This window comes from Empidonax traillii, unplaced genomic scaffold (assembly GCF_003031625.1).
Source record: "Empidonax traillii isolate 1590-97213 ecotype Southwest subspecies unplaced genomic scaffold, ASM303162v1 scaffold284:size1552100, whole genome shotgun sequence".
In the NCBI taxonomy this organism is placed as follows: domain Eukaryota; kingdom Metazoa; phylum Chordata; class Aves; order Passeriformes; family Tyrannidae; genus Empidonax; species Empidonax traillii.
In genome coordinates this window covers 697,676-721,561 of record NW_020955477.1, presented here as the reverse complement: position 1 = coordinate 721,561, position 23,886 = coordinate 697,676, and the positions used below count along the sequence as shown (strand labels likewise).

The following is a 23,886-nucleotide window of genomic DNA, read 5'->3' as shown; positions in this document are numbered from 1 at the left end:
CCTTGTGTCCCAGCCTGGCTGTAGGGATATCGGGATGTGAGACTCCTAGCTGGGCTTTCTGCTGCTCCTACTGCAGCTGGAGCTGACTGGCTCATAGTTGGCCAGAGATTGGAGTTCTGGCTGTATCTATCACAAATGGAATGAAACAATTCACACAGGATAAAAATTAGTGGGCACCACAGTAGTCTCCTTTGCCACAGGGAATGTGATGAGCTGCTTGTTACTGCTCTTGGATGTGGCTGAGTGTGGCACGCTCCCTTTGCCTTTCCCTTATAGTCTGGGAGACTCAGGAGAAAGCAGAAGCCATTGCTGTGTCTCTTCCCATCTGAATCCGTCTGACACATCCTAATGAATGAGGAGCACAATGCTTTCAGCTGTCTGCTCATCTTGAGACCAAAATTTTGTCTTTCAGCTCCCCACTGCAGCCAGTCAATTAAAGCTCAGTCTCACAAATGCGTGAAGATAACACAAGCTGACAGACCCACTTAAATGCCTGAACCCCCCTTTTTTAAATTTATTTGGGTTTTTTTCTTCCATCCAGTAGCTTTTGCTTTCTGCCAAAGTGGTCAAGACAGTTTCAGTGCCATGTTTCAGTGTGATGAAAAGATTTTACTTTAATCTCAGTCCCTGTGGTCATCGCTTTACACGGGCGAGCAGAAGAGCTCAAGGGATGCAGTTGTTAGAGGGGAGGAAAGACATGTCCAGAAAGACATGAAGTGCAAATCATCATCTCAAAAGCTGCTCTTTAAAACTTTGGAAAACCCTTGTTTTTGGTTAAAACACAGCCCTGCATCATTTGCTGCACTCTGCCAGCAGCGTGGCTTGCCTGCTTGTTTAGCTGTTGCTGTCCTTACCGGGAGAATAATTTCCTCTCGAGACATTCAGATTGGTGTCTTTCTCAACTCCGTCTTGCCAAGGGCAGAATTGCTGTGCAGCAGTGAGCACTGGCACAGGCTGCCCAGAGAAGCTGTGGCTGCCCCATCCCTGGAAGTGTCCAAGGCCAGACTGGACCGAGCTTGGAGCAACCTGGGATAGTGGAAGGTGTCCCTGCCCATGGGCAGGGGTGGAATGAGATGATGCGTAAGGTCCCTTCCACCCAAACCATTCAGTGATTCTGTGATAATGCAAAAATGTGTTGATTCTAACAAGCCTGACCTGAAGATCCATAGAAAGCCAATATCAATTTCCCTTCCATGATTTCGAAGCAGTGCGAACAAGTGGCTTTATTCCTGATTGTCAGAAGAAATGAAATTGTTATCTCGTGCTTTGCTAAACTCTGCAGCTCCCACAAAACTGGCTTTGCTTGGCAAGGGATACCCCGCTACACACGGAGCAGGCGGAGTTCACCGGGAGGCTGAAATTTGGGGCTGAGGGAGGGAGAGGACATTTTCACCTTCATGTCCTATCATCCAACTTGTCAGAGTGGATTTTAAGGGTGATGGCTCCAGGTGCTGCGCAGCATTTCTGTCGTGGAGATGAAAGGTCACTGGATTTCACGTTTCCTGGTAGTGACAGACCGCGGAATTGTGGCCCCGAGTTGTTATTTTCAGTCATTGTGACTTCTCCAGACAAAACTGTGTCAGCTGTTGTTAACTCTCTCCTCTACAGCATCTAAAACTTGCCTATCACTGTTAAAATCAAGCCTGTGACTGCCACCATCCACACTGTCCCTCCTGCCCCCAGGCTCTGCTGCAGCTCAGAAAGGAAATCCATCCACTCCGCCTGTGCCAAAGCCTTTCCACGCGAAAATCCCAGTGAGCTCTCCATCCTCCTGTAGCCAGGGCTGTGGACATGCCCGTGTGGTGTTGCTCATTCCTCCTCTGGGCCCCCTCAGCTCACCCTGAACTCTTCATTTCCCAACTTCTGCTTGTCCCTCCCCATAAATCCATCCAGTGCTGCGGATTGGGCCCCGGTGTTGGTGGGATGTGTGTGTTTTTAACACCCTTTCTCATGCATCGCTTGGAGGTCGCTCTTGCCGTTTCCTCCCCCTGTTTGGCTGTGGTCTGGCAAGGCTGCAGGGATGGGGGGGATCCCCAGTGTGTCATCCCTCACATCTCTTCATCTGGTTTAATCCATGGCCCAGATTAAATCGGTTCCCCTTCTTTGCCAGTTCCAAGCCATTCTCAACTCCTGCTGTGCACAAAGGGAGAAATTAGCAGTGTTTTCACCTTCCCCCTTGTGCTGCTTGCCAGAGCCAAAACCACCCGCTCCCAGCGTGCCCTTTCCTGGGGTGTGAGTAGATGTGCTCCAGCAGGGAGTCCCCAGGGGGCCTTGGAGGTCCTTCCAAGCCCCCTGCTCTCAGGGATCTCAGCTTCACACCACGTGTGCATCCATCCACTGTCTGCCACTCCATGGAAGGAAAGCCAGAGGCAATTCCCAGCTGGCAGCCTGGCAGCTGCCTGGGGAAAGGCCGGAGCTGAGCAGGGGTGAGGAGAGGGCAGTGCAGGGCACCTGGCACCCCGTGTTCTCCTGATTTTACAAAGGGCTCCTTCTGAATTGTATCCAAAAGTAATCTTGACATTAGCAAAAACTCATCATCCTGGGGGGTTTTATGGCACAGCTGTGTCAGGGAAATTAATTTTAAAATTCTAATAGGTGCCACAATAGAATTGTTAACTTCTTGTCCTGTCTAAAATGTGAAATGCTTTGCAGAACGTTTCAAAGGCAACTTTCCCCATTTATAACATGCAGTGACACAGCTGCAAAAATTGTCTTTGCTGTGGTACTTTCATTTTCTTGAGGGATGAACAAAATAAGTATTATAGATTTCTGGTTTGGGGTCTGGTTTTGCCTTTAATTCAGTGTTTGTTGCCACCAGTCCTCAACAAAAGAATTTGTTACCCAACAAGCCAGATAACAGCTAACATGTCCACAGTGAAATATTTCCTGGCAAGTGTGCTTACTCAGCCTGGGCTTCTGGAAACATTCCTGATGGAATACTGGGCAGCAGGAAGACGTTTTGTAGATAATCTGTCACTGGCTCTTTAATTAAAGTTTTAAATTATCACACTTGATACAGATTTCCAAGTAAAGAGGCTGATCCTGTCCTCCACACACAACTAAAAGATCCCTTTGACCTTCAGCAGATTTTACATCGGTAAAATAGCATGTCTCCAGGCAAAGCTCTTGTGGGTATTTATTACAATATGCTATAAATATTAATAATTCCCTACAAATGTCTCCATATTTGAGGGCATGAGCGCAAGAGCGAGTAAATAATAATTTATTTCCGTGCACATAAACCCACATTTCACCTGAGGTTCTCTCTTAATTCACTGAGAACATAAACTTGCTGCTCGTTATTTCTCTGTTGGAGTTAATTTGAAATAAGCATTCTGCACCCCAGCCTGATCCTGCTGGAGCACAGCATGTCTTGCTCAGGAAACCCCCAAGGATTTTCCCAGCCTGCTGAAGCCAAGGGAACCTTTCCTTTAGTGAGCAAATTCATTTTACACCTGTCCCTGAGGGAATTTTGCACATCTCTGTGTGGAATAACACCCAGGGTCAGACCCTCGAGGCTTCAAGGATTTGTGGGGACAGAAGGCTAAGTGCAAATCCTGTTAGGTGATGGATTAACAGTGCATGTTGTTAACCAGTATTGACAAAAAGAACCTTCCCACGTGGGCTCTGTTGTTCCAAATTATCAGCTTATCTTGAAAAGTGCCAAGATTTTAATATCAAATAATCCAGTGCCTGGATATTAAACTACTTGTGCTTTATTGCATAAATATAGCTTGTTATTTATCTGCAAGATGTGGATCGCTGAAGCTCCAGGTCATTGTTTTGGAAAGCTTCTGCTTCTAACCTGATCACTGACAAAAAAAAAAATCAAGAAAATGTGGGAAAAAAATTACTAGAAGTTTGAGGAAAAAAAAAAAAAAAAGGAAGGATTTGGGGAGAGGATGTTTTGTCTGCCATTTGATTTTATACAACTGTTGGAGGATAAAGGTGACACAGAAAATGTGGCAAGAGGATGAGAGAAGACTTCATATTCATTTACTTTATGGAAAACAGTGATTTGGAGCCATGGGCAGATTCCTTTAGGAAAAAAAAAAAAAGAAACCAAACCAACAACTAAATAAAATTCCTCTTCTAATTTATTTCAGAAATCCCTGAAATGGCCAGATTTTAAGGTTGCACTTAACCCCCCTTCAGTCAAAGTCTATGCAATGTGCTGCTTGGTTGTGCAGATGCCAGTTGAATGTGACCATCCAGGAGGAGACGTGTTCCCCCGCCGGACTTTGCTGGACTCCACCATCCCTTCCTGGCTCCCGCCGGCCGAAGGCAGTAGTGTAGTGTAGCCACAGCACCCTTCATTCCTGGGGGATGAAGCACTGATGGCACCCATCCACCAAGGCAGCCTCGTGGGCGCTCGGTCACCCCACGGCCACCACCTCACTGACAGGGCGGGCTGAGGGGGCACAGCAACGACCGGCTCACGCTCTTTGGGATCACCAGCAGGAATGGGAACTGTGGTGCCCTGTTAGCTCAAGTACAGGAGTGATTTGATTACCAACAGAGGAAGAAAGGATCGATTTGAAAGCTGGTAGAAGATCTAGACTGAAAAACGAGGCGGTATATTTGGGCCAGGCAGACACCAACCTGACACAACACTGCAGTTTGGGAGGTGTCATTTCCCTGAAATTGCCTTTCCATGGAGCTGGCTCGTCCCCATCACTTTCGGCCACGTGGTTAAAGGCACGGAGATGCCAAACTTTCTGGTGGAAATTCAGCACGTAAGCACCTGTGAAGAGCTAGACCCTCCAGTGCTTTTGGAAATCTCCAGCAGTTGGATTATCCAGATGCTTTAATGCCCTGCTTACTCAAGACTGCCCTGCTCCCCGTGGGCACAGCTGTTGGAAGAGTCATCTGATAACAGTGAAAAGCTTTGGAAAGGTTCACAGAGGTTAAACCTTCCAAAATTAGCCATCCTGGTGCTGGATGGCATCAGGGAGGGCTGAGCTGGAGCTGCCACCTCCCGAAGTTTCAAAGGAAGTGAGACTAAAAGAGGCAAGGGAGAGGAAAAGCCTTTAGAGAACAAAAAAGCCACGAACTGAGCAGCGCTTAATGTGATTAACTGTATCACACAGCTCAGTGCTCACACAAAGCAGGAGCTGCTGGACTGTGCAGTGCCAGAGTGACAGGGATGCTGCTGGGAAAAGCTCCATTCAGAGGGAGCTGCCGTGGGAGCCAGCGGGACAGCAGCCCCTGCGACCCGACGTGTTCGCCCGCACGCTCACGGGTCACCTGATGCTGCCCCAGCCTTTGTGTTCTCTTCCTGTGCCCAGCGAGCAAGAAAAGGACAATTCGCAAATTAAACACGGCAGGAAAAGGCTCTGCCTGACAGCCAAAGGCCAGGCAGGAGCTGAAAGCCGCTATCCTGGATTTGTGTGCCCCAGGCCCTAACCACGCTTCTGTGCTTCCACCGCAGCAGAGTTCAAAATGCACCCTAAGGAGGAGGGCTGGGCAGGGTTATGAGGAGCCATTTGTCGGATGGGACTGGCTCCAAGGATGTCTTTTAGTGGACACAGCTCTCAGAGATGTGGGAAACATGTGATGTGGTCTGCGTTGCTCTTTAAACTCAGAAATGTTTGTGAGGAAGCTTCTGCTCATCAGGGATTGTTTCCCCTTGGGAAAATGTTGCTGAAATTTGTGTGCACACCGGTGGTAGTGCAAGATTCACTGTCATCGTGATAGTATGGGGGTAGGTGTTAGAGATAGATAGAAGGGGTGTCAGTTTGGGATTTTTTTGTGGGGAGGAAGCTCCTAGATTGAGGTTGGGAGGCCAGGTTCCCTTTGCAGAACACAAGCAGCCAAAGCAGTACTGAAATGAAAGCAGGCATGCTGTTGCTGTTCAGGTGTGGTGTTGACTGATCAGACCAAAAATGACATTATTACCCAATTGCATTGCTGTAAACCATTTTGCTGCAAGAGAAGCCTCAAGCCAAATCCTGAGTCTGTGTCCTTTGGTGTAATGTCTCTGATTTACTCTGATTTACTCCAGCTAAGGATGTGACCTGCTGATATGCCTGGGTTACTCAGGGGCACATTGCAGGAGGCTGGGGTGTTCTGCATGGTCAGGGTTTCTAAAAGGATTAGGGATGGGTTTGCTTTTGCTGCTCTGGAAGGTTGGGATTGCTAAGCATATCTGTATGAGAAGAGTAGCAGACTCTGTCTTCATGTATTTCTAATTTAATGAATGTTTAATGCTTCTTTTATTGGAGCCTACATATATGTAGAGTAGAGGACTTTTTAACAGGGGGTTGACTGATGTCAAATAATTGATGTTTGAGCTGCTCCTTTTACACGAAACGCAGACTTTACAGAGCAAAGAGACTGTAATGAAAATATGAATTAAAGATTAGAGCTAAGCAAGTCTGAGAACACTTAGACTTAAGAAAAGCACATGGAAGTTTTCTCCTTCCGCTTCCTTTCCTTCCCCTCCACCTTTACTACATCTCCATCCTCCCTCCTTTGGTAGGGTCCTGCATTTCAGCTGCAGCCTTTTGTCTCTCCTGCACCTCTGCCCCTCTGAGAAGGGAAGCAGTGCAGTATTGTCCTCCTGGGTGTATTACTGCATGTCTGCACATCCCAGCCTTGCCAATCACCCGTCAGTTTGGCTGGAGAGATTAAGAAGTGTTTTGAAGGTGTGTTTTTCTTTATCTCTACCCCTAGTTTACTGATGCAATGCACCACCTGGGCAGAAGGAACAGGAGTGCAGGCTTGGTGGGACCATTTGCCCCATTTGGAAGAGCCCGTTGGGGTAAGGGTGCCAGGACGTTGTGGCTGTGGCAGCGGGGCTGCTGTGTGGCTGCTTCTGCTGCAGAAGGATGTGGGGAGGCAGTTCCAAATCTGCCATCGGATAATTGCCAGTCCCTGTTGTCCAGAGATGCTCTCGTGCCCGCAAACATCAGCATCCACTTCCTTCCACCCCCTTGTCCCACCCCTCTCCCTCTCAGTGAGCTGTCTGTGTGCTCTGGCTTTCCACAGGTGCTCGCAGCTCTCCGTGTGGGTCTGCAGGCACAGCACCAGCCATCGCTCCTGCAGCACGAGGCTTCTCGTGCCTCCATTCCTGCAGCACGGGCTTGGCTGGTTGCACTGCTGATCTGCCTTACTGCCCAAGACTGAAGAGCTTAGGCTTGGTTATGAGCCAGTAAAAGCCCAGTGGGAGAGAGGAGAGGATGTTGCTTTCTTTGCTTCGGCTGCCTGGGTTGGTGTGGGTCAGTTCCTCGTGCCTCTGGCCGTGTTGATGCAGCTCAGTGAGAGAGGGCTGGGCAGAGAAGTCACCCACAGGTGACAGTCAGGGGATTGTCAGCACTTTGCAGTGGGAGGTGAGCCCAGGATGTCCATATTCCACTTGTACCCGTTTCTGAAATCCTAATTGCAACGAGAAATTCGGTGAGGAGTTTTAAGAAAAAGAATGGATACGGACCAGTCCCACAATTGTTGCAAACGGGTGTAACTCGTTTCGCATCAGCTAAGCCACGTTTTTGTCCCAGTTACAAAAGTTTGGTGCCCAGCAGTGCTGGCAGGGAAGCAGTTTGTTAGAATAAGTGGAGCAGCAGTCAGTGTACCAAAAAGAGAAGTGCTGGTGTCCTGCACAGGGATCTGTTGAGAGGAGTGGGTTCTGTGTGAAGATGAACACACAAAGTTCTCCCCAACCTTTCAAAGCTCAGACACTTTTCACTGCAGCCGCTTGAGAACATTTGAAGAAAATGGGAATATGTTGGTCAGAAAATGCTGACTCACTGAAACCTCCCCGGGAAAAAAGCCAATTATAGCAAACTCTCTGTTTGAACATTGAAAAGGGTCAGGGAAAAACCTTGAAGTGATCAGATGCCCCATTTAACACTTTCAGAACGAACTGACTCAAATCTGAAAGGTTGGGGGGTGACATGCTTTTAGATGTAGATCTTTATTTGATAAGTTGGAACATTTCAAACAAGGGAAGAGAGAAGCGAAGGGGCTTTTTGCCTTATGAATTATTTTAGACAGCCTGCTCTGATTTTTGTACCTTTGTCTTTCTCTCTCTGAGTGAGAGAGGAATAGGAGAAATAGCTTTGACTGTGATGGGAAATGTCCTTCCTGCGCAGTTCTCCCCCTTGCCTGGGGAGAGCAGCCAGGGCCAAGATCGAAGGGAGCCTGCAAGAAAGGTTGGAGAGGGATGTTTTTTACAAGAGCCTGTTGTGACTGGACAAGGGGCAGTGGCTGCAAACTAATGGAGTAGGTTTTGATTAGATGTTTGGAAACAATTCTTCCCTGTGAGGGTGATGAGGCCCTGGCAAAGGTTGCCCAGAGAAGCTGTGGCTGCCCCATCCCTGGAAGTGTCCAAGGCCAGGTTGGACAGGGCTTGGAGCGACCTGGGCTAGTGGAAGGTGTTCCCTGCCCATGGCAGGGAGTGGGTGGAACAAGATGATCTTTAAAGTCCCTTCCAACCCAAACCGTTCTGTGGGTTTAGAACAGTCCTGTGGGGTTAGATACCTTTGGGACCACCACTGCCTTCCACACCTGGCAGGAGAAGGCTGTCAGCATCCAGTGCTTTTGGGAAATCCTTGGCACCTTTGCAGGATCAGGGCCTGCAGGCTTTGCCGTTTGCAGAACAGCACCTGGCATTGTGCTTTCTGGCCTGATTGAAATGCGTGGGAAATGTCAGGAGGCGTGGGTGGAAGAGCCCTCCTTCGATACTGCTTCCGTATCGCGGAGTCACATCAGCTCAGGTCAGTGCCTTTGAGTGGTTTCTGGCTTGTGAGCCGAAATTCCGGTGTGTTTCGGTGCCGTCAGCTCTCACCGCGTCCAGGACGGGCTGCAGAGCCCGGAGCGAGCAGTTCCCCCTCACCCTCTCGTTTCGTGAGGGCTGAGCCCCCCTTGGGTGTTCCTTCCAGAAAAGCCTCGCTCCCTGATCTCTGACTCATCGCAGCCAGCGCTGACGTCCGAGGGGCTCCTTCTTTAGGAGGATTATTCACCGGCCGGGGCCGCAGCAGCTCCGATGCGTCATCCCTGTCTGGAGGGGCGGGGGGCGCCGGCCCTTCCCTCGGCACAGCCGCCCCCGCCTCGCCCATCGGGGCGGTGCCAGCCGGGATGAATGGGATGGTGGGGATGCTGCGGCTCGATTGGTGCTCGCACGGCTCGGTACCCTCGCTCTGCTGCAGGGAAAGCGGCGAGAGGGAATTTCTGGTGACTGTTTTCAAGCTGTGCCAAACGAAAATGAAATGTACGGCAGGGAACGTCAAACCGTAATTGTTAAGGACTTGGAAAACTGTGATTTAAAATGAAAACCTGCCTGCAGTAGTAACGATTAGGTATATTTGCTGTGTTTTGCACACAAAACCACATTTTTCTCTTGGCTAAATTCGTGTCCTCCTAGAGAACAAATACAGTGTGATGCAGTTCCTGATGCTGGTGTAAAGTGGCCTGGCTGCCCTGCTCCTGGGGAAACATCGTGCTTTGGCAGCAGCCAAGGGTTTGTCCCCCTCTCCCATTTGTCCTAACAGCTCGACAGTAAAGTTTTTACATGCAAAAAAAAAAGCCAGGGCCAGTTCCTGTGCCCATAGAAGCCCCTTCTTGAAGATTTTCACATGGATTTGACACCTCTGCCCAAATGGTCAACCCCAGTTAGGTCAACCCATGAAATAAAGGTGATTACTTTTCTCAACTTGTAGCTATAGATCTAAAGGCTCAAGGAGTGCTGATGGAAGGAGAATGGCCTCCAAAGAAGGAATTACAAGCCCCCAGCAAGAAACCAGGACTCTCCTTACTCCTGTTGCATGGCTTGGTGGTTTCTGCAGTTGGCACTGCCCTTTCTCTCTGCTTGTGTGCTCTGTCTCAGGGAAGCGCTGCCTGCGCTCTCCCTCCTCGGCTTCACGTGTGGTCAAGCAAGAAGCTCCTCTCCCAGCTGTGGGTTAAAGTAGCCAGGGAGGAAATGAGCTACCTGGGAGCAGAGGTTTGGGCTTTCTGGGCACAACCTGCTGTGGGACAGGAAATGTCGGCACAGGGAGGTCTGCAGGAAACCAGAGATTGCATGGGGTGGTTGAATATCAGCTCCATGGTGGGGCCAACCCAGTGGTGCTCCATCACTATGTGCACGTCACAGCCTGGGGGTCAGCAACGGGGCTACAGATCATGGACTTTCTGTTTTCCACTAATCTGTGGGGGAAAAAAAATTAAGTAAAATCCCCCTCATCAGCTCATTATGTCAAAGACTTCCCCAGCTGGTGAGGTGAAAGTTTAGTGGTGCTTGCAGGCGTGACACCTTCTGATGTCCTTTTGGTAGCAGCACCTTTTAAAAAGGTGCTGTTGCTGTCTTTGAGGGCTCTGCTAGACCCTGTCTGTCAGCATTACCCCTCTGCTGTCCCATGGGGAGGGACATCCTCTTGGTGAGGGGCTGGCAGTGAGTTTGTCACCTCTTGCCACTAGGAGGGAGCCTCTCTGGCATCCCTGGTAGGGATGGTGACAAACAGGCCCCACGTCCCAGCAACTTGTCTGATGTGCTGCAGGGTCTGGTCGTGCATTTCACCCCGTGGTTGCTGAGTTTCTACATTTCTCAGCTGAAATCAGCTGCTGCTGCTGTGCAGAATTTTGGCTGTGCACCCTGGGAGGGGATCTCTGGGGCAGAGCAACCCCCCACATTTGGACATCAGCACAAATCATCACAGAACCACAGAAGGGTTTGGGTTGGAAGGGACCTTAAAGTTCATCTCGTCCCATGCCCCTGCTGTGGGCAGGGATGCCCATGTCACAGGTGCTACTTCCACTTCTTTAAGGCAGAGAGGAAAACCATGTTAAGGGTGACATTTTCCTTCTTTTTGTGTCTCCATTTCAATCAGGGCCTGTCATTCTGCCCCTAACAGACAATTTCTTTTCCCCCAATTTTCCAGCTGAGAAATATCTCAGATAAAGACAAGTGTTCACTAGGTTTGGCCATCACATCGTGACTGCCCAGAGAGGAAGGATGCAAAGGGGATAAATAGATGCTGTTTGCTCTTGAAAGCACCTGTGGGAGGTTTTACCCAGCCCTGGCCTGGGCTCTGCAGAAGGATTAGTCTCACCTGAGAGGGCTCACTTGTGATGCAGTGCTGAATGGCCCCATAACGTGTGGGGTGAAAGGGGCTTGGGTTGGGCTGCCCTGCGGCAAAGGCAGATCCCTGCCAGCGAGTGGGGCTGGCTGCTGGCATTGAGAAGCCCCCAGGATCATTTCATCTGTAAAGGCCCCATAATCAGTGGGGTTTGCAGTGGGGCAGAGGGCAGGGCTGCAGAGGGTGCGGGAGCAGCAGCGAGGCAGGAGGGATGGGCTGTAGTATCAGCAGGACCGTAGCTGGGGGAGGAAGGGAGGGCACTCACAGTGAGGTGTCTGCATGGTGTGACAGCACAAATCAGCTTTATTTAGACATCAGTGCCCCTCCTTCCCCCCAGCCAAAAATAAACCTCCCCGGGCCCTGCTGCAGGATCTTGGCCATGGTAGGGAGGGGATCTGTCTGCCAGGCTGTCTTCAAAACAAACGTTTCCCCGGCTTTCTTCTGGGATTAAAACTCTTTCCCAGACAGCAGCACTGGTTACTGCAGCCCTCTGGATGCTGACTTCTCACTGCCGTCCCTGTGGAGGAGTCAAGAGGAGAAGGGGCAGAAAAAAAGCGCAAGGGAAAGGAATGCAAAACCAAACTAACGGAGTAACTTCTGCCACTGGCAAATTTTCATCTTCCAAGGTCAGCCATGATTACACCTGGAGAGGGCTTTGTTCTTTTTAGCAGTTTTGGCTGTTGCTGCCATAGGTACAAAGGACCATCTGGAAATCTGTTCCCAGCTTTAGCAGGCGCTATCACTGAGCTGCCCTGGGCCCCTCTTTGCTCAGTGGCTGCAGTGGCTCCATGCTGAGCGTGCTTGGGCTTCTGCTCGTGTCCTAGCGAGGCTGGCACTGGTACAGGGTGTGCTCCCCAGGAATTCCCACCTTCCTTTAGGCATGGAGTTTGGGGTGGTCTGGTTTTGGGGTGCTTATTTCCCCATCTTTCTCTTTACTCCGTGTGGCTGTTGAGCTCAGCTGGTGTTATATGTGCTCAGGAGTGTGTTTCATTTTCCAGATTAGAAAATGCTCAGAGGTATAATCAGGTCCTTCCACAGTATTTAATTATCCATAATTAAAGGCATCTACACAAAGCAGATTTTCAAAGACCATTCTTGTGTTACATTGCTAATGAATTAAGTAATTAATTGCCATTGAAAAAATACAATAGGAAACATCAATCTTCTGAAGTAAAGCATTTTTTAGGTGTTTTATAAAATCATTAACTCGCATCAGGTCAGTAGCTGTTCGAATGTCTAAATCCCCCTTCTGGCTTTAAAAAAAAAAAATCCTAAAGGACAAAGTGAATGCAGGAAAAACAAGGCAGGGAATACTTGCTGAAGTGTGTGGAAGCACTCAGAAATGGGGAGTTTCGTTTGGAAGTCACTGTCCATCACTTTGCTGCTCTGTCCCACAGTTCCCTCCCACTGCCAGGAAGGTCTGAACCAATTCCCATCACACTTGAGAACACAGTTTGCAGCTTCAAACTTTCATGTTCTTGCAGGTTCTGTTAAAAATAGTTGTCTGCTGGGTTTGTTTTTAGTAATGCCCCTTCCCCTCTGTGTCCATGCCTCAGTTTCCCCTGTGCACTCCCCTGTCCCCCTGGAATGCTGTGGGGATACCGGGCTGCTGTTCTGAGCTGTGTGGGTACCGTGGTGCCCCTGAGACCAGAGGGCAGTAATGGTTTTATGTAGTAAGAAGGAGGGGTAGCAAAGCTTTCTGGAAGTTATGGGGGGAGGGCTGCAGAGTCACCTACATCCCAGCTTTTCATCACTCCTGGCTGCAGCCTGGCAGTGCAGAGGAACTGTCCTGTCCCCACACATCACCGTGGCATCACATGGCATCTGCTGGAGTACAAAAGCCCTCATATGTCGTGGCTTTTGTGGTGACACCCAGGATTACTGGCAAAGGAAAGGACAGTCCTTTTCCATTGGATGATTTCGTTAAATACAACTATTCACATGCAAAACCAGCACGGCTCATTTTATTCCTGTTAGCAACCCCACTCTTTGCCTTCTCCTCAGGAAGCACCGTGGAAATGCCATGGATACCATTAAACGCAGGTAGCGTAATGGGAAGAGCAAAATCTGGGGACAAAACACGGATTAAAGCCACTTCTGCAGCTGCAGGAGAAATCAGGACAGGTCCCAGCAGAAGGGTTTAGGAGCCTGTTTATTCCAGGAGCACCAAGCTCCGCTTGTCTCATCTGTCCTTGCAGTGCTTTGCTCTCGCCATGTGTGCCCGCAAGATCCATCCAGCCATCCTGCCCTGCCCCTTCCACCCCTCCTCCTCCTGTTTACCCAGGAGCTGCAGATTTTGGCACAGCAGTGCCATGTCTTGTCTCTCCAACACCAGGTTTATTCATTGCTTGGGGTGGGGTCAGAGGGGAGATGCTGTCCTGATTTTCGTTTCCCATGCTACAGGCAGGTAATTAAATTACCCTGACAAATTAAGGAGTAATGTTTCTGCCATTGTGGTTATTCCCTTTTTATGGGTAATCAATCATTTGTATGGATTTGCACAAAGTGGGAGCTCTGCCACTGGAGCCCAAACGGAACTTATAGGGATGAAAACCAGGCAAATCCAAAAGCTGATGCCACTGGGCCCTGTTAAATGCCCTCCAGAAGATCCATACTTTGACTGGAAGGGGAACCTTTGGTGACTGACAGGCTTTTAGTTGTTATACATCTGCGTGTTCATTAAATCCACCTTTTACTCGGGTCTTACCCCCCATGGCCATCATTTCTGTGTCTGTCATCATGGAGGCCAGGGGACTGGGAATGGTGGAATCGGCAGCAGAAAATCCAACAACTCAAACACAAGCCGAGAGTAGAAAGAAATGGTTTCCACAGCAGCTCTTTCCTTACGTGGAAACTTTTATCTTTGCTTTCTAGTCCCATTTCTAACACAATCCCACATTCAACACCATCAGAAAAATCTGTCGCCCGGTGGAAAACAGAAGCGGGCCCGTGCTGAGCGTCCCATTTATCCCACAGGGATCCTGCCCTGATCCAGGTTGTGATGGAGCTGTTTTTCAGACAGGAGCTGGAGGTTCATCCCGACCATGTGGTTTCCCTGTTCCCCTGGGCAGGGGGTTTGTGCAGAGGCTGCCTCGGGGCACAGGCAGCCCCTGCTGCTGCAGCTCCGTCATCAGCGCTGGGCTGGGCTTGCAGGGGACTCCACATCTACATGAACAGCCCAGATAAATGTGTAGCAATCCTGGTTCTCCCACACATTTTTTTCCCTCCGGTTTTATACAAAATGAGCACAGTCACAATTTCCACTTCATTTACGACTGATCTGAAAAAAATCCCCACCCCATAAAACATCATGCACAGCTGTAGTGACCAAGTTAGATTCAATTCTGGCTTTATATGAGTTGATGTGCAGCCAGCTCTCTTCCATACATCATCTGTGATTGCAGTTAAGCATGAAATACTGTTTTAATTCTTACACCAAATGTGGGATTTTTTTTTCTGAAGAAAAAAAGACATAAAAATGTTAAAATGGGCCATAAAAATCATTATATTTTCACATGGAGCTCAACCAAGAGGTGAATAAGTTGGCTAAAAGCTCAAAAGACCCGGAGAAAAAGCCCTGGTTGTTATTCTTTTGTTGTTAACCTTGGCCTTTGAATGGAGATGCCCAGGCAGGGAGCAAAGACCTTGCACTTGGGCAGCCAGAGGCTGTTTTGGCTCTTGCTTCCCTAGGTAAGGGTAACATTGTTTGATGATGCAGTAGTTTAATGGTAGTTTTATTAATTGATTTCTTTTAAATTATTTGATACAAGCTCCCCCCACTCCCCCCAAAAAAAAAAAAACCCAAACCCACCTCACCTTATTTGCCGTGTTTGAACCATTAAAAAAATTAATGCACCTTCAGCACAGCTGGAGTTCTAAGCAGATATTTGGGGAAATATCTACTTAGACAACTTTTTAAAAGGCTATTACTTACCTGAAAGGTTACAATGACCTCAGAGTAGCTTTCATTGCCCACAATTACAACCTACCTGTGTTTTTAAAAAAATCTATGGTATTTTCCCAAAGATTTATGCTGCCTGCAAAGAAATTTTCAAGAGCTAATCCTGTTTGTTTGCTCAGGTAAATGTTGAAACACATTTCTCCCTTAATAGATGGTTACTGCTGGCTTCTTCAGCCCTGAGTGTGAACAGTACAAACCCAATCCCAAAAAGCTGGTTTGGCTGCTCAGTCCCTGCCTGTGCATTGCTGAGCCCATTGCCTATGCAGGTTTTTTAACATGAGCTAAGCTTTGCTGTGCTGATCGAGGTATTTGCACACACAGATCCTTTTAAAATGAAGAGGAATTTGGTGTGCAAATCCCACGGGAGACTTTGAAAATGCCAACCTGCATTTTATATTACAAGAAGGAGGGAAAGCCCTTTATTTATAGCTGGGTCTGGAGCCTGGGGAGTTGTTGTGCTGCTGTCTGGGCACAGTTGGCTCCTCTGTGACTTTGGTGGCAGTGGGTCCAGTTCTCATCTGCAGAAGTGTCCAAGGACAGGTTGGACAGGGCTTGGAGCATCCTGGGCTAGTGGAAGGTGTCCCTGCCCGTGGCAGTGGAGTGGGATGAGATGAGCTTAGCCTTGGCCTTGGTCCTGTTGTCCCACTCATCCCAGAAGCCCATGGGATGAGGAGTGCGGTGGGGCTGTAGTTTCCAGCTGGTGCTTTGGAGCTGTGGAAGGGCTGCTCTTTGTTCCCTGGGTGAGTGATGGTCTCCAGCCTGCCCACACAGCTCAGATCTGTATCGGGGCTGGTGGACGTCACTGCTCCCCGACAGACTGCCTTTAAATTGCACCCATAGATCTCCCCTGCACCAAAACATCCCTGCTCCAGTAGTTAGTGAGGCCTGAAGTTATGTCTCCACATCAAATTAAGTAACTGTGCTATCAATAAGGAGGAGTAATGTGTTGTATTCCCTTCTGGATGTCTCCCTGTCCCTCATTTGTTTGCTGCTCCTGATTAAGACGGATAACGAGCCATCAGTAATTTTCTAACTGCGGTGCAGAGCAGTGAGGATTAAATCAGTCTGTGTCACTGGGTGCCAGGCCATTATTTAGGGAGCTCCAGTGGGCCCCCTGCATTCATTAGACTCCAAGACAGTGGATGCTCGGGGTTGTCTGAGCAAAGCCTGGATGATGTGAACATTTCTGCATGGAGAGAACCAGGAGGGGATGTGGGGCCACCAGGAGATCCCTGTCCCACTGGGCTGGCTGGGAGCTGCTGGGGTGTTTGTGTAATCTTTGTTGTGCTGGCTGCATTGCTGGTTAAATCAGTGGAATGCTCCCTTTGCCCTGAATTGAGCTTTTCACCTCCCCCTGGCCTTTTCTAATGCATTCCTTCTAATGATGCAGCAGGGCTTGCTTAGAGTGAGCAACTTGGAAACAATTTGGACAGGGATACTGCAGATATATATATATTTAATGCAGAGATTAAATAACTTTTAGGCATCTTCAGGCACCCAGTAATGTGAATTATGGCTGGAAAAATCTCTCCTGTAAATAGGCAGTACTCGAGAAGAGCTGTTAGCATCATCTTGTGAGCAGTGAAATATGCAGGAATGATGGAAAAGAGCTGCAGATAAGCTTCAGAGGAGATTAATTCTTTGGGGCAATGGTCCACAGGATTGAAAGCTTCTGGATCTCTAGAAGGTACCACCAGAAGTATTTAGCTAGAGCCAGTGGGGTTTGTCCACAGGTAAAAAAAAAAAAAAAAAAAAAAGAAAAGGACCTCATTTTGCAACATTTTAGAGAACAGAGTGAAATTGTCCATGGGGCTTTCTTGCGCAGTTTTAAAATATCAACAGCAACCCAAAAAAGGGGAACAGAGCAATTCCTGAGCTTATGAATGGCACAGGGGCCAAGGGGAGCCACCACGAGCCCTGTGCTCACTCACACCTCCTCCCTCCCCAAAGCTTTCCACGCCTGCCTTGCTTTTTATCCTCATGGGGGAGAATGGGACAAAGCCCACAGCGATTTCATCCCGGCACCCTCTCGCTCATTGTCCGCTTGCCAAAAAAAAAAACCAGCGCTGCTTTTGCCTTCCTTCCCCCCTCTTGCCCCCGACCCACCACGAGACAGAGCCGTGGGGTTTTCAGCTCCCCCTGCAGAGCATCGCCAAATTTAATTTGCAGCAAGGCAAAGCTCAGCATCAGCAGCTGATTTCTTTATGTCTCACCTCCAGCTTTGCCTGCTGCCTTCGCCTCCCACCAGGAAGAGCAGGGCTGGCATTCTCCATACCAGGCAGTGAAAACAAGACTTTTCCCCTCCCTGACTCGTTAAATGAAGCCACAAATTGAGCTCTTTTCTTGCAGTCTGAAGTGACCACATAGATAGGGGTGATAGAGCTAAAGGAACATTTGAGAAGATCCTGCAGGATCAGCAGGGAGGAGCCACGTTAACCTCCAGAAATGAGGGCCGTCTTTAAAAACGAGGTGCTGTTTTTTTCTTCCCTGCTGAGCACAGTGTTCAGCCTGGACATGGAAGACATCCCAAGGTACAGGCAACCAGCCATTACTTACCTCTGTGACAGAGCCTGGGGATGACTTGTATTTCTGCTGTGGTTTTCCCTTTGTCCTGTTGGGGATCCATGAGCATCCTTGTGCAGGTTCCAGGTGTAATCCTCACTTTGGGAGGGGTTGTTTCAGCTGAGTGGTGCTGGGAGCAGTGGACACCAGTGCTGGAGACCACACATGGCTTGTGGTGTGGGATGGTCATGGTGAAGACTGTGAGATGCCTGTCTTGTGGAGAGATGGAGAGAAAAATCCACTTTCCCCACGGGAGGGCACTTGGCCATGGTGCCTAGAAACACCTCACCCAGTTCAGCTGCATTCGTGGTAAAGCTCCAAAAGCAAGGTCATTGAGCCGAGTGAGCATCCATGGGGATGTTTTGGGGATGTATCCATTCCGAGATACTGTGGGTACACCACCGTTTTCTGCTTATCCCTTGCGATTTTAATTGTGGGGCACAGCATGTGGGAGCCTGAGGCATGGCTGGCTGCATACAGCTTTATAAACCAGGCAGATAAGCGTAGCCATCAACACCTCTCTCCTTGGTGTTATCCATTGACTGAATCAGCTGAATTCTCTTGGAGTCAGCTTTAGTATCTCCTAAAGGGATGCGGAGGCTCTCAAAGGAGTGGCAGGAGACACAGGATTATCACTGGAAAATATTTAACTGAGGGGAAACTACCCCTCCTGCTGAAATCAGAGGTTGCACCATGAGAAGTTCGGGGGAGCTGATGAGCTTTGTGTGGGACAGACACTCCCCAGGGCGAACCTGAATATCACAGTTGGCCTGAAGTGGGTTGTGCTTGCTGTTTGATTAACATTTGATTTCCTTTTACTGCTTCTTTGTGCACACAAAGCTGGATTCAGAGCTGCTGAAAGCCAGGGGCAGAGCCACTGAGTTCAGTAAAAGCCATCTGGGAGCTGGGGGGGGCACTGGTGTTCAGCACCGAGCGACTCCCTGGCGTCAGCAGGACACCATAAGCTCGTGGTGTTGGAGAGAGAGTGACCCCTGGGTCCCCTCCATAACAGAGGTGCAGGTCAGCAGCACAGCAGGGTCATCACCCCAGTAACTGGGCTGGGCCATATGACTGGGAAATTGGCCCTCATTGCCCCCAGACAACAAACCCTATATGATTTTTTCACATCTCTCCCATCAAACCAGCATCTGAATGTCCCTAATATATCTCCATAAAAATCTTCACAGCTGTTGTAGCAAACAGCCTGGAGTGCTGTGGGCTTTTATGAGTATTAACTATGTTAAGCAAAGCAAATCTCACAATTACATTGTCTGTGGGAGCAGCAAACTTCTCCCATCAGTCTCCCTGAGCGAGGAAAAAGGGTGATTAGTGTCCTGTTATCATCACAGTCGTGGTTTAAGATGCTTTTACCAAGAGCAGGACGACAGCCCTTGCCCAAAGCAGCTTCTTGTTCCTGCTGCTATTATCATAAGTAACCTGATGTGCTTGACATGTCATCAAATGTTTCTGAGCAGCGTCTTCCCTTGAATAATAATTTAAGAAACCCCCCATGTTGCTGATCTCTCTCATCCTTTGTGGTTTTTTTTTTTTTTTTGGCATGGATTTGGCAGACCTTGGTCTCATCCTGTTCCTCCAAGCAGCCACAGTGGGAAAGGCTCAGGACAGTCCTGAGCAGCGCTGGGCTGGGGCTCAGAGCTTTGGAAATGTTGGGAGGGGAAAAGGATATTAAAGAATTTAGAGGAGTCTGTTGAGCTCTGTTGCAGAGCAAAGAAAGCACTTGGTTTCTTGCTGTGGGCTCTGGTTGTGGCCTTAGGGGCTGCACATGGCAAAGCCACACAGATCCCCCCCGGTGCTGGATATTCTCTCCACCAAGAGCTCCCAGCTCTATAAACCAGAAAACTCCCTGCTGACCATTGCCATGGCCCAGGCAATGCCACTGGGCTGGGCATGCCTGCACCTAAATGTCAGCTGGGCAGTGCTTGTCCCAGTGCGTCTGTGTGGTGCTCACTGCATCCCAGTGTGGACAAACAGGGCCCACTCCTCCGCTGTGAAGGCGTGAGAAGTTTAAATGGGAAAAAAAAAAAAAAAAAAGAAGGCAGGGAGGGGCTGGCTGATAGCGGTTGTGCTGGAAAATTGGATTTCGGGAAGTGGGAATTTAAGTTGAATTGTCACAAATGGAGTGTGGAAATTTTGCCTTCCCTTAGAAACCTGCGTTTCTGTAGGGATGGGGATAGTGGAGTGGGGGAGAGGGTGCAAAAAATCTGCACCCACCTACCTCACTGTGTTTTTTTCCCCTCAGTTCAGCCTCTGAGTACAGCTCCTTCCTTAGGTGTGTTCAGGTGATCCTGGCCAGCCTCCCAGCTGTTTAGGGATTCCTTTTTTTCCACATGATCTCCTTGGGGAAGCTCAAGAGGGAGAAGAGGCCTAGGGCTGCTGGTAGGAGGAAGGGCAGCTGTGGCCGTGGTGGAGCAGCCATGGAATGAAGGGGCAGATGAGCAGGATGCAAGGAAAAAGAAGCTTTTCCCCAGCTGGCAGCACCCCATCAGCCAGTCCCACTTGGATCACCCTGGGCTGAGTGACCTCTGCACCAGCTCAGTGCAGGGATGCAGCCAAGGCTCTATGAAGGGGGTGTGGGGTCCCCAAAGCCTGGCTGGGAGGCAAAGGTGGTTCTCCTGAGAGTGAGCAAACCTGCTTGTTCCTGTCACTGCCGGCCTCCCTCCTGTCCTCAGCTGTGGGAACAGGCTGGCCCTGCTGTAAATCCGGAGAAAGCTGTGTCTGGAGACAGGTGTGGGTGTCCAGGCAGCGCTGGCTTCTCAAATGAGGTGATTAACAGGCAGCCACAGGGCAACAAGAGAGAAAATAATCTTCTCCTTTCCTTGCCACCCTCATCTCCAGAGGAAGCTTTTTGTTTAAATTATAATGAAAAGGGGTATGTTTTTGCTCTGGGAGAGCAGAGCAGGCTGTTGTGTTGAGGCTGCCCATGCTGGGCATCCCTGACACTGGCAGGCAGTCAGAGCATCCCATTAGAGAAGGACAGGTACTTATTTCATCTTCAAATGCAGCTGGATACAATTATTGGCATTTTCATTATGTTTGAACCCTGGACGCTGAACGGCAGAAAATGAGCAGACCTGGCCCCCGCTGGGTGCCACAGCACACCACCTCCCACTGGGCTCCAGGAGGCAGAGAATTAAACCTGAGATGGAGATGGAGAGCAAAGGGACCCAAAAGCTGTGGGAATGACAACCCCAGTGGGTTGCCAGAAACACACCCCAGTTGGGATGACGGCCTTTCCAGCCGGGACCGCGTCTTCAGGAGAGACGTCAGCTTGGGAAATCCTCAGCTCCTGGTCAGAATGGGCCACGACTTCTTTAACCACAGGCCTGCAAAGGAAAACACAGATCCCATGTGTGCACATGTGGAGTTGGGCTGTTCTGTATCCCTGCGTGTCCTTGGCTGGTAACTCCTGGCTTTGAAGTTCTTTGCAGTGTGGAATGACTGAGGTTGGAGGGGCCCTTTGGAGCTTGTCCAGCCCAAAGCCCGGCTCGAGCAGATTTACAACATCCCCTCTCCCACAACACTGCTCCTCCACTGCCAGACCTGTGTCACCTGAGCTCTGGCTCAGCAAGTGGAGTTGGATCTGTGGATGTCTGGAGCAAAAGTCTGCTTCTTCCTGGCATCCTGATGGGCTCACGTGCTGGCCAGGCAGAGGGGGAGGCGTCACAGAGCAAACAGACCTTCCAGTGCCACAGCCTGCCTTCCCAGTGTCACAGCCTGCCTTCCCAGTGCCACAGCCTGCCTTCCCACTGCCACAGCCTGCCTTCCCAGGTTGTGCCCGTGGAGGGAAGCAGCACCTGGGGAACACCCCATCACCCCAGACTCTGGTGCAGGAGCCATCAGGGACAGCTTTCTCAGGCCCTTCTGTTGTGGCTTCCTGAAGATGGATGTGAAGTGTTGCTGTAGGAGCTGACCTGCATTTGAAGAGGCCTTTAATGAAGTCGGGAGGTTGCTTAAATCCAAGTATCACTCAGGCACCCTGAATGGTCTGGTTAAGCCCAGCCCTGTCAAACTTGTGGCCTGCTGAACACAAGGAGCATCTTAATATAAGTCAGGGCACTAATAAATGAACTGAACACATCTCTGATGTGTACCCAGACCCCAGCACTGGGTCGGGTACAGCTCAGCCTGTTTCCAGCCACGTAGGGACCCTTCTTTCCCTTTCAAACAGCCTTAAGCCCAAGACTTAAGCAAGAATTGGCCATAATTTCATGTCTGTGCACGTTCTCGTCTTTGGCATGCACCTCGTGCACTGGAGGCACAGATTAGAACCGGTGGCAGCCGAGGGGTGACATTTCGGAGTGGCACTTGAGCCACAAGACACTTGTCAAGTGTCTTTGTGCTTCCCCAGTGCTGTGAATGCGACTGCCTCGGACTGTGTGTGTGCTGCTGGCTGTGACAGTAATGCCTGGCACCAAATGATGCAGGAGGGACAGGGGAGGAAGGGAGGGCTTGCAGGGGGACATCTGGCCAGTGGGTATTTGTGGGGCTTTTACAAGGGGGAGGAAAGGGCTTTGAGGTCCCTTCCAACCCCAGCCATTCTGTGACTGGAAAATAAGATTCTTGCTGACCTGCTGCTCAGCCTTGATATACTGTGTAATAAAGAAGCCAAAACAACCCCTCCCCAAAACAATAATGAACAGATTAAAGGAATTACCCTTGAGAAAAAAAAATTGGTTTCATTAGAAGGCTTATTTGAGAGGTGAATTATTTTGCTAATTTGATGCTACAGCTCATTCATGGTCAATAGCCCCGACTGGTGGGGGGTTCCCTGGGGTTACCTGGTGTTGCAGCACTGCTGCTCTGGGGATGAATTTGGTCCCTGCAGCTCAGTGCAGGCTCACCACGCTGGAGCAGCCAAGTTTGGGCTGTGTCCTGATGCTTGTCCTCGTGGTCTTGTCCATCTCACAGGCAAATCAAGGAGAAAAATTAGACAACAACTAAAGCAGAAACAAGCCAAGTGCATCGATGGGGCATCCCATGCCGTTTGTTGCAGGGGTCGGGTGCAGAAACAGAGAAGGAAAGTTCCGAGGCCTTTTTTTTCCCCTTTAGTGTCTGAAGGCATCCAAAAAAAGCGAGACAAGTGCTGGATGTGGGGCAAAGGCTCGGCACTGAGCGGCTGGAAGGAGCCTTGCTGGGATTTCGGCAGTGCTGTGGCACGGTGAGGGGTGGGGGCTGGGGCAGAGCTGCGCACCCCGTGCAGAGCCAAACACGTATTTATCTCTGTTGCCCCCGTGTGTTTTTGCAGGTCCGAACTGCTTTGCAGGAACCACCATCATTCCCGCCGGCATCGAGGTGAAGGTGGACGACTGCAACATCTGCCACTGCCACAACGGGGACTGGTGGAAGCCGGCGCAGTGCTCCAAGCGGGAATGCCAGGGCAAGCAGGCTCTGTAGTGGGACCGCCAAACCCGCTGGGGACGATGAGGAAGGAACGGCCTCGATGCTCCTCCCGCCGCTGCAGCAGGGGCACCAGCGAAACCTGCGAGCGCTCCGCACGAGCAGAGATTTGTACCCACGGGGAAGGGTGTCCCTGTGCCCCCTCCTGCTCCTCTCTGGCTTTGCACACTATGTATCTGCTGTCTCGGTATCTCCTCTGCTTCTGTAATTAGCAGCGCTTGGGAGGGAGGCAGCGGTCAGGTTTGGGGAGGAAACAGGAGAACAGCCCACGCAAGTTCCTGGACTGGTGATGCCTTCGAGCCGACGATCGATTCACCGCTCTCACTTTTACGGTGTGGATCGTGGGGTTTTTCACATTTATTTATTTAAGGGTTTTTTGCTATTGTGATTTTTTTTTTTTTAAAAGCCTCTTCCTAAGCTGGGATCATCGGGACAATACAGCTGTGAGTGAAGCAATGGATGGAGCATTTTTATTGTGTCTGTAAGCGGGAGTGGCACTAAGGACAGGAGGGAGGTAAAAATTAAAAGGGGAGCAGGGTGTTAAAAAAAAAAACACAACTGGAATGTAACCTGCAGCAGGACCGAGGTAGAAGCACAGGTATGGGCCAGACAGCCAAGACACAAAGCTGTATCTGTGTTACACTTTCTCCACTGAGTGGGGACAATAAAGCTGAAGACACCTACACATCACCGTGACCTTGATGGGAGCAGGAGCCCACCCTGGCTGCGTGGGCAGGGCAGGGCAGGGCAGCCAGGCAGGAGGGGATGAAAAGGCACCGAGAAAGCAACATCTTACCTGGCTGGGCATTGTGGTGAGGGATGAGGGCTCCACCTGTTCCCGGTTCTCGGGCTGAGTGTGTGCCCACCTGCCTT

The 23,886-nt window shown here is 49.9% G+C and overlaps 1 protein-coding gene across 2 annotated transcripts in view; it reads left to right on the top strand.

Moving 5' to 3' along the window:
• The window catches only part of VWC2L (von Willebrand factor C domain containing 2 like), a 41,637-nt gene extending 18,170 nt beyond the window's left edge, over window positions 1–23,467 (top strand). Inside the window, exon 3 of one of the 2 annotated variants that reach the window (XM_027890316.1) lies at window positions 22,862–23,467. In XM_027890316.1, coding sequence (XP_027746117.1) covers window positions 22,862–23,010 — 149 coding nt within the window. In that variant the 3' untranslated portion in view covers window positions 23,011–23,467. Of the gene's footprint in view, window positions 1–4,106; window positions 5,874–22,861 lie in introns of those variants that run through there. The other variant, XM_027890317.1, reaches the window with a different exon arrangement.
• Window positions 23,468–23,886: the final 419 nt, after the last annotated feature.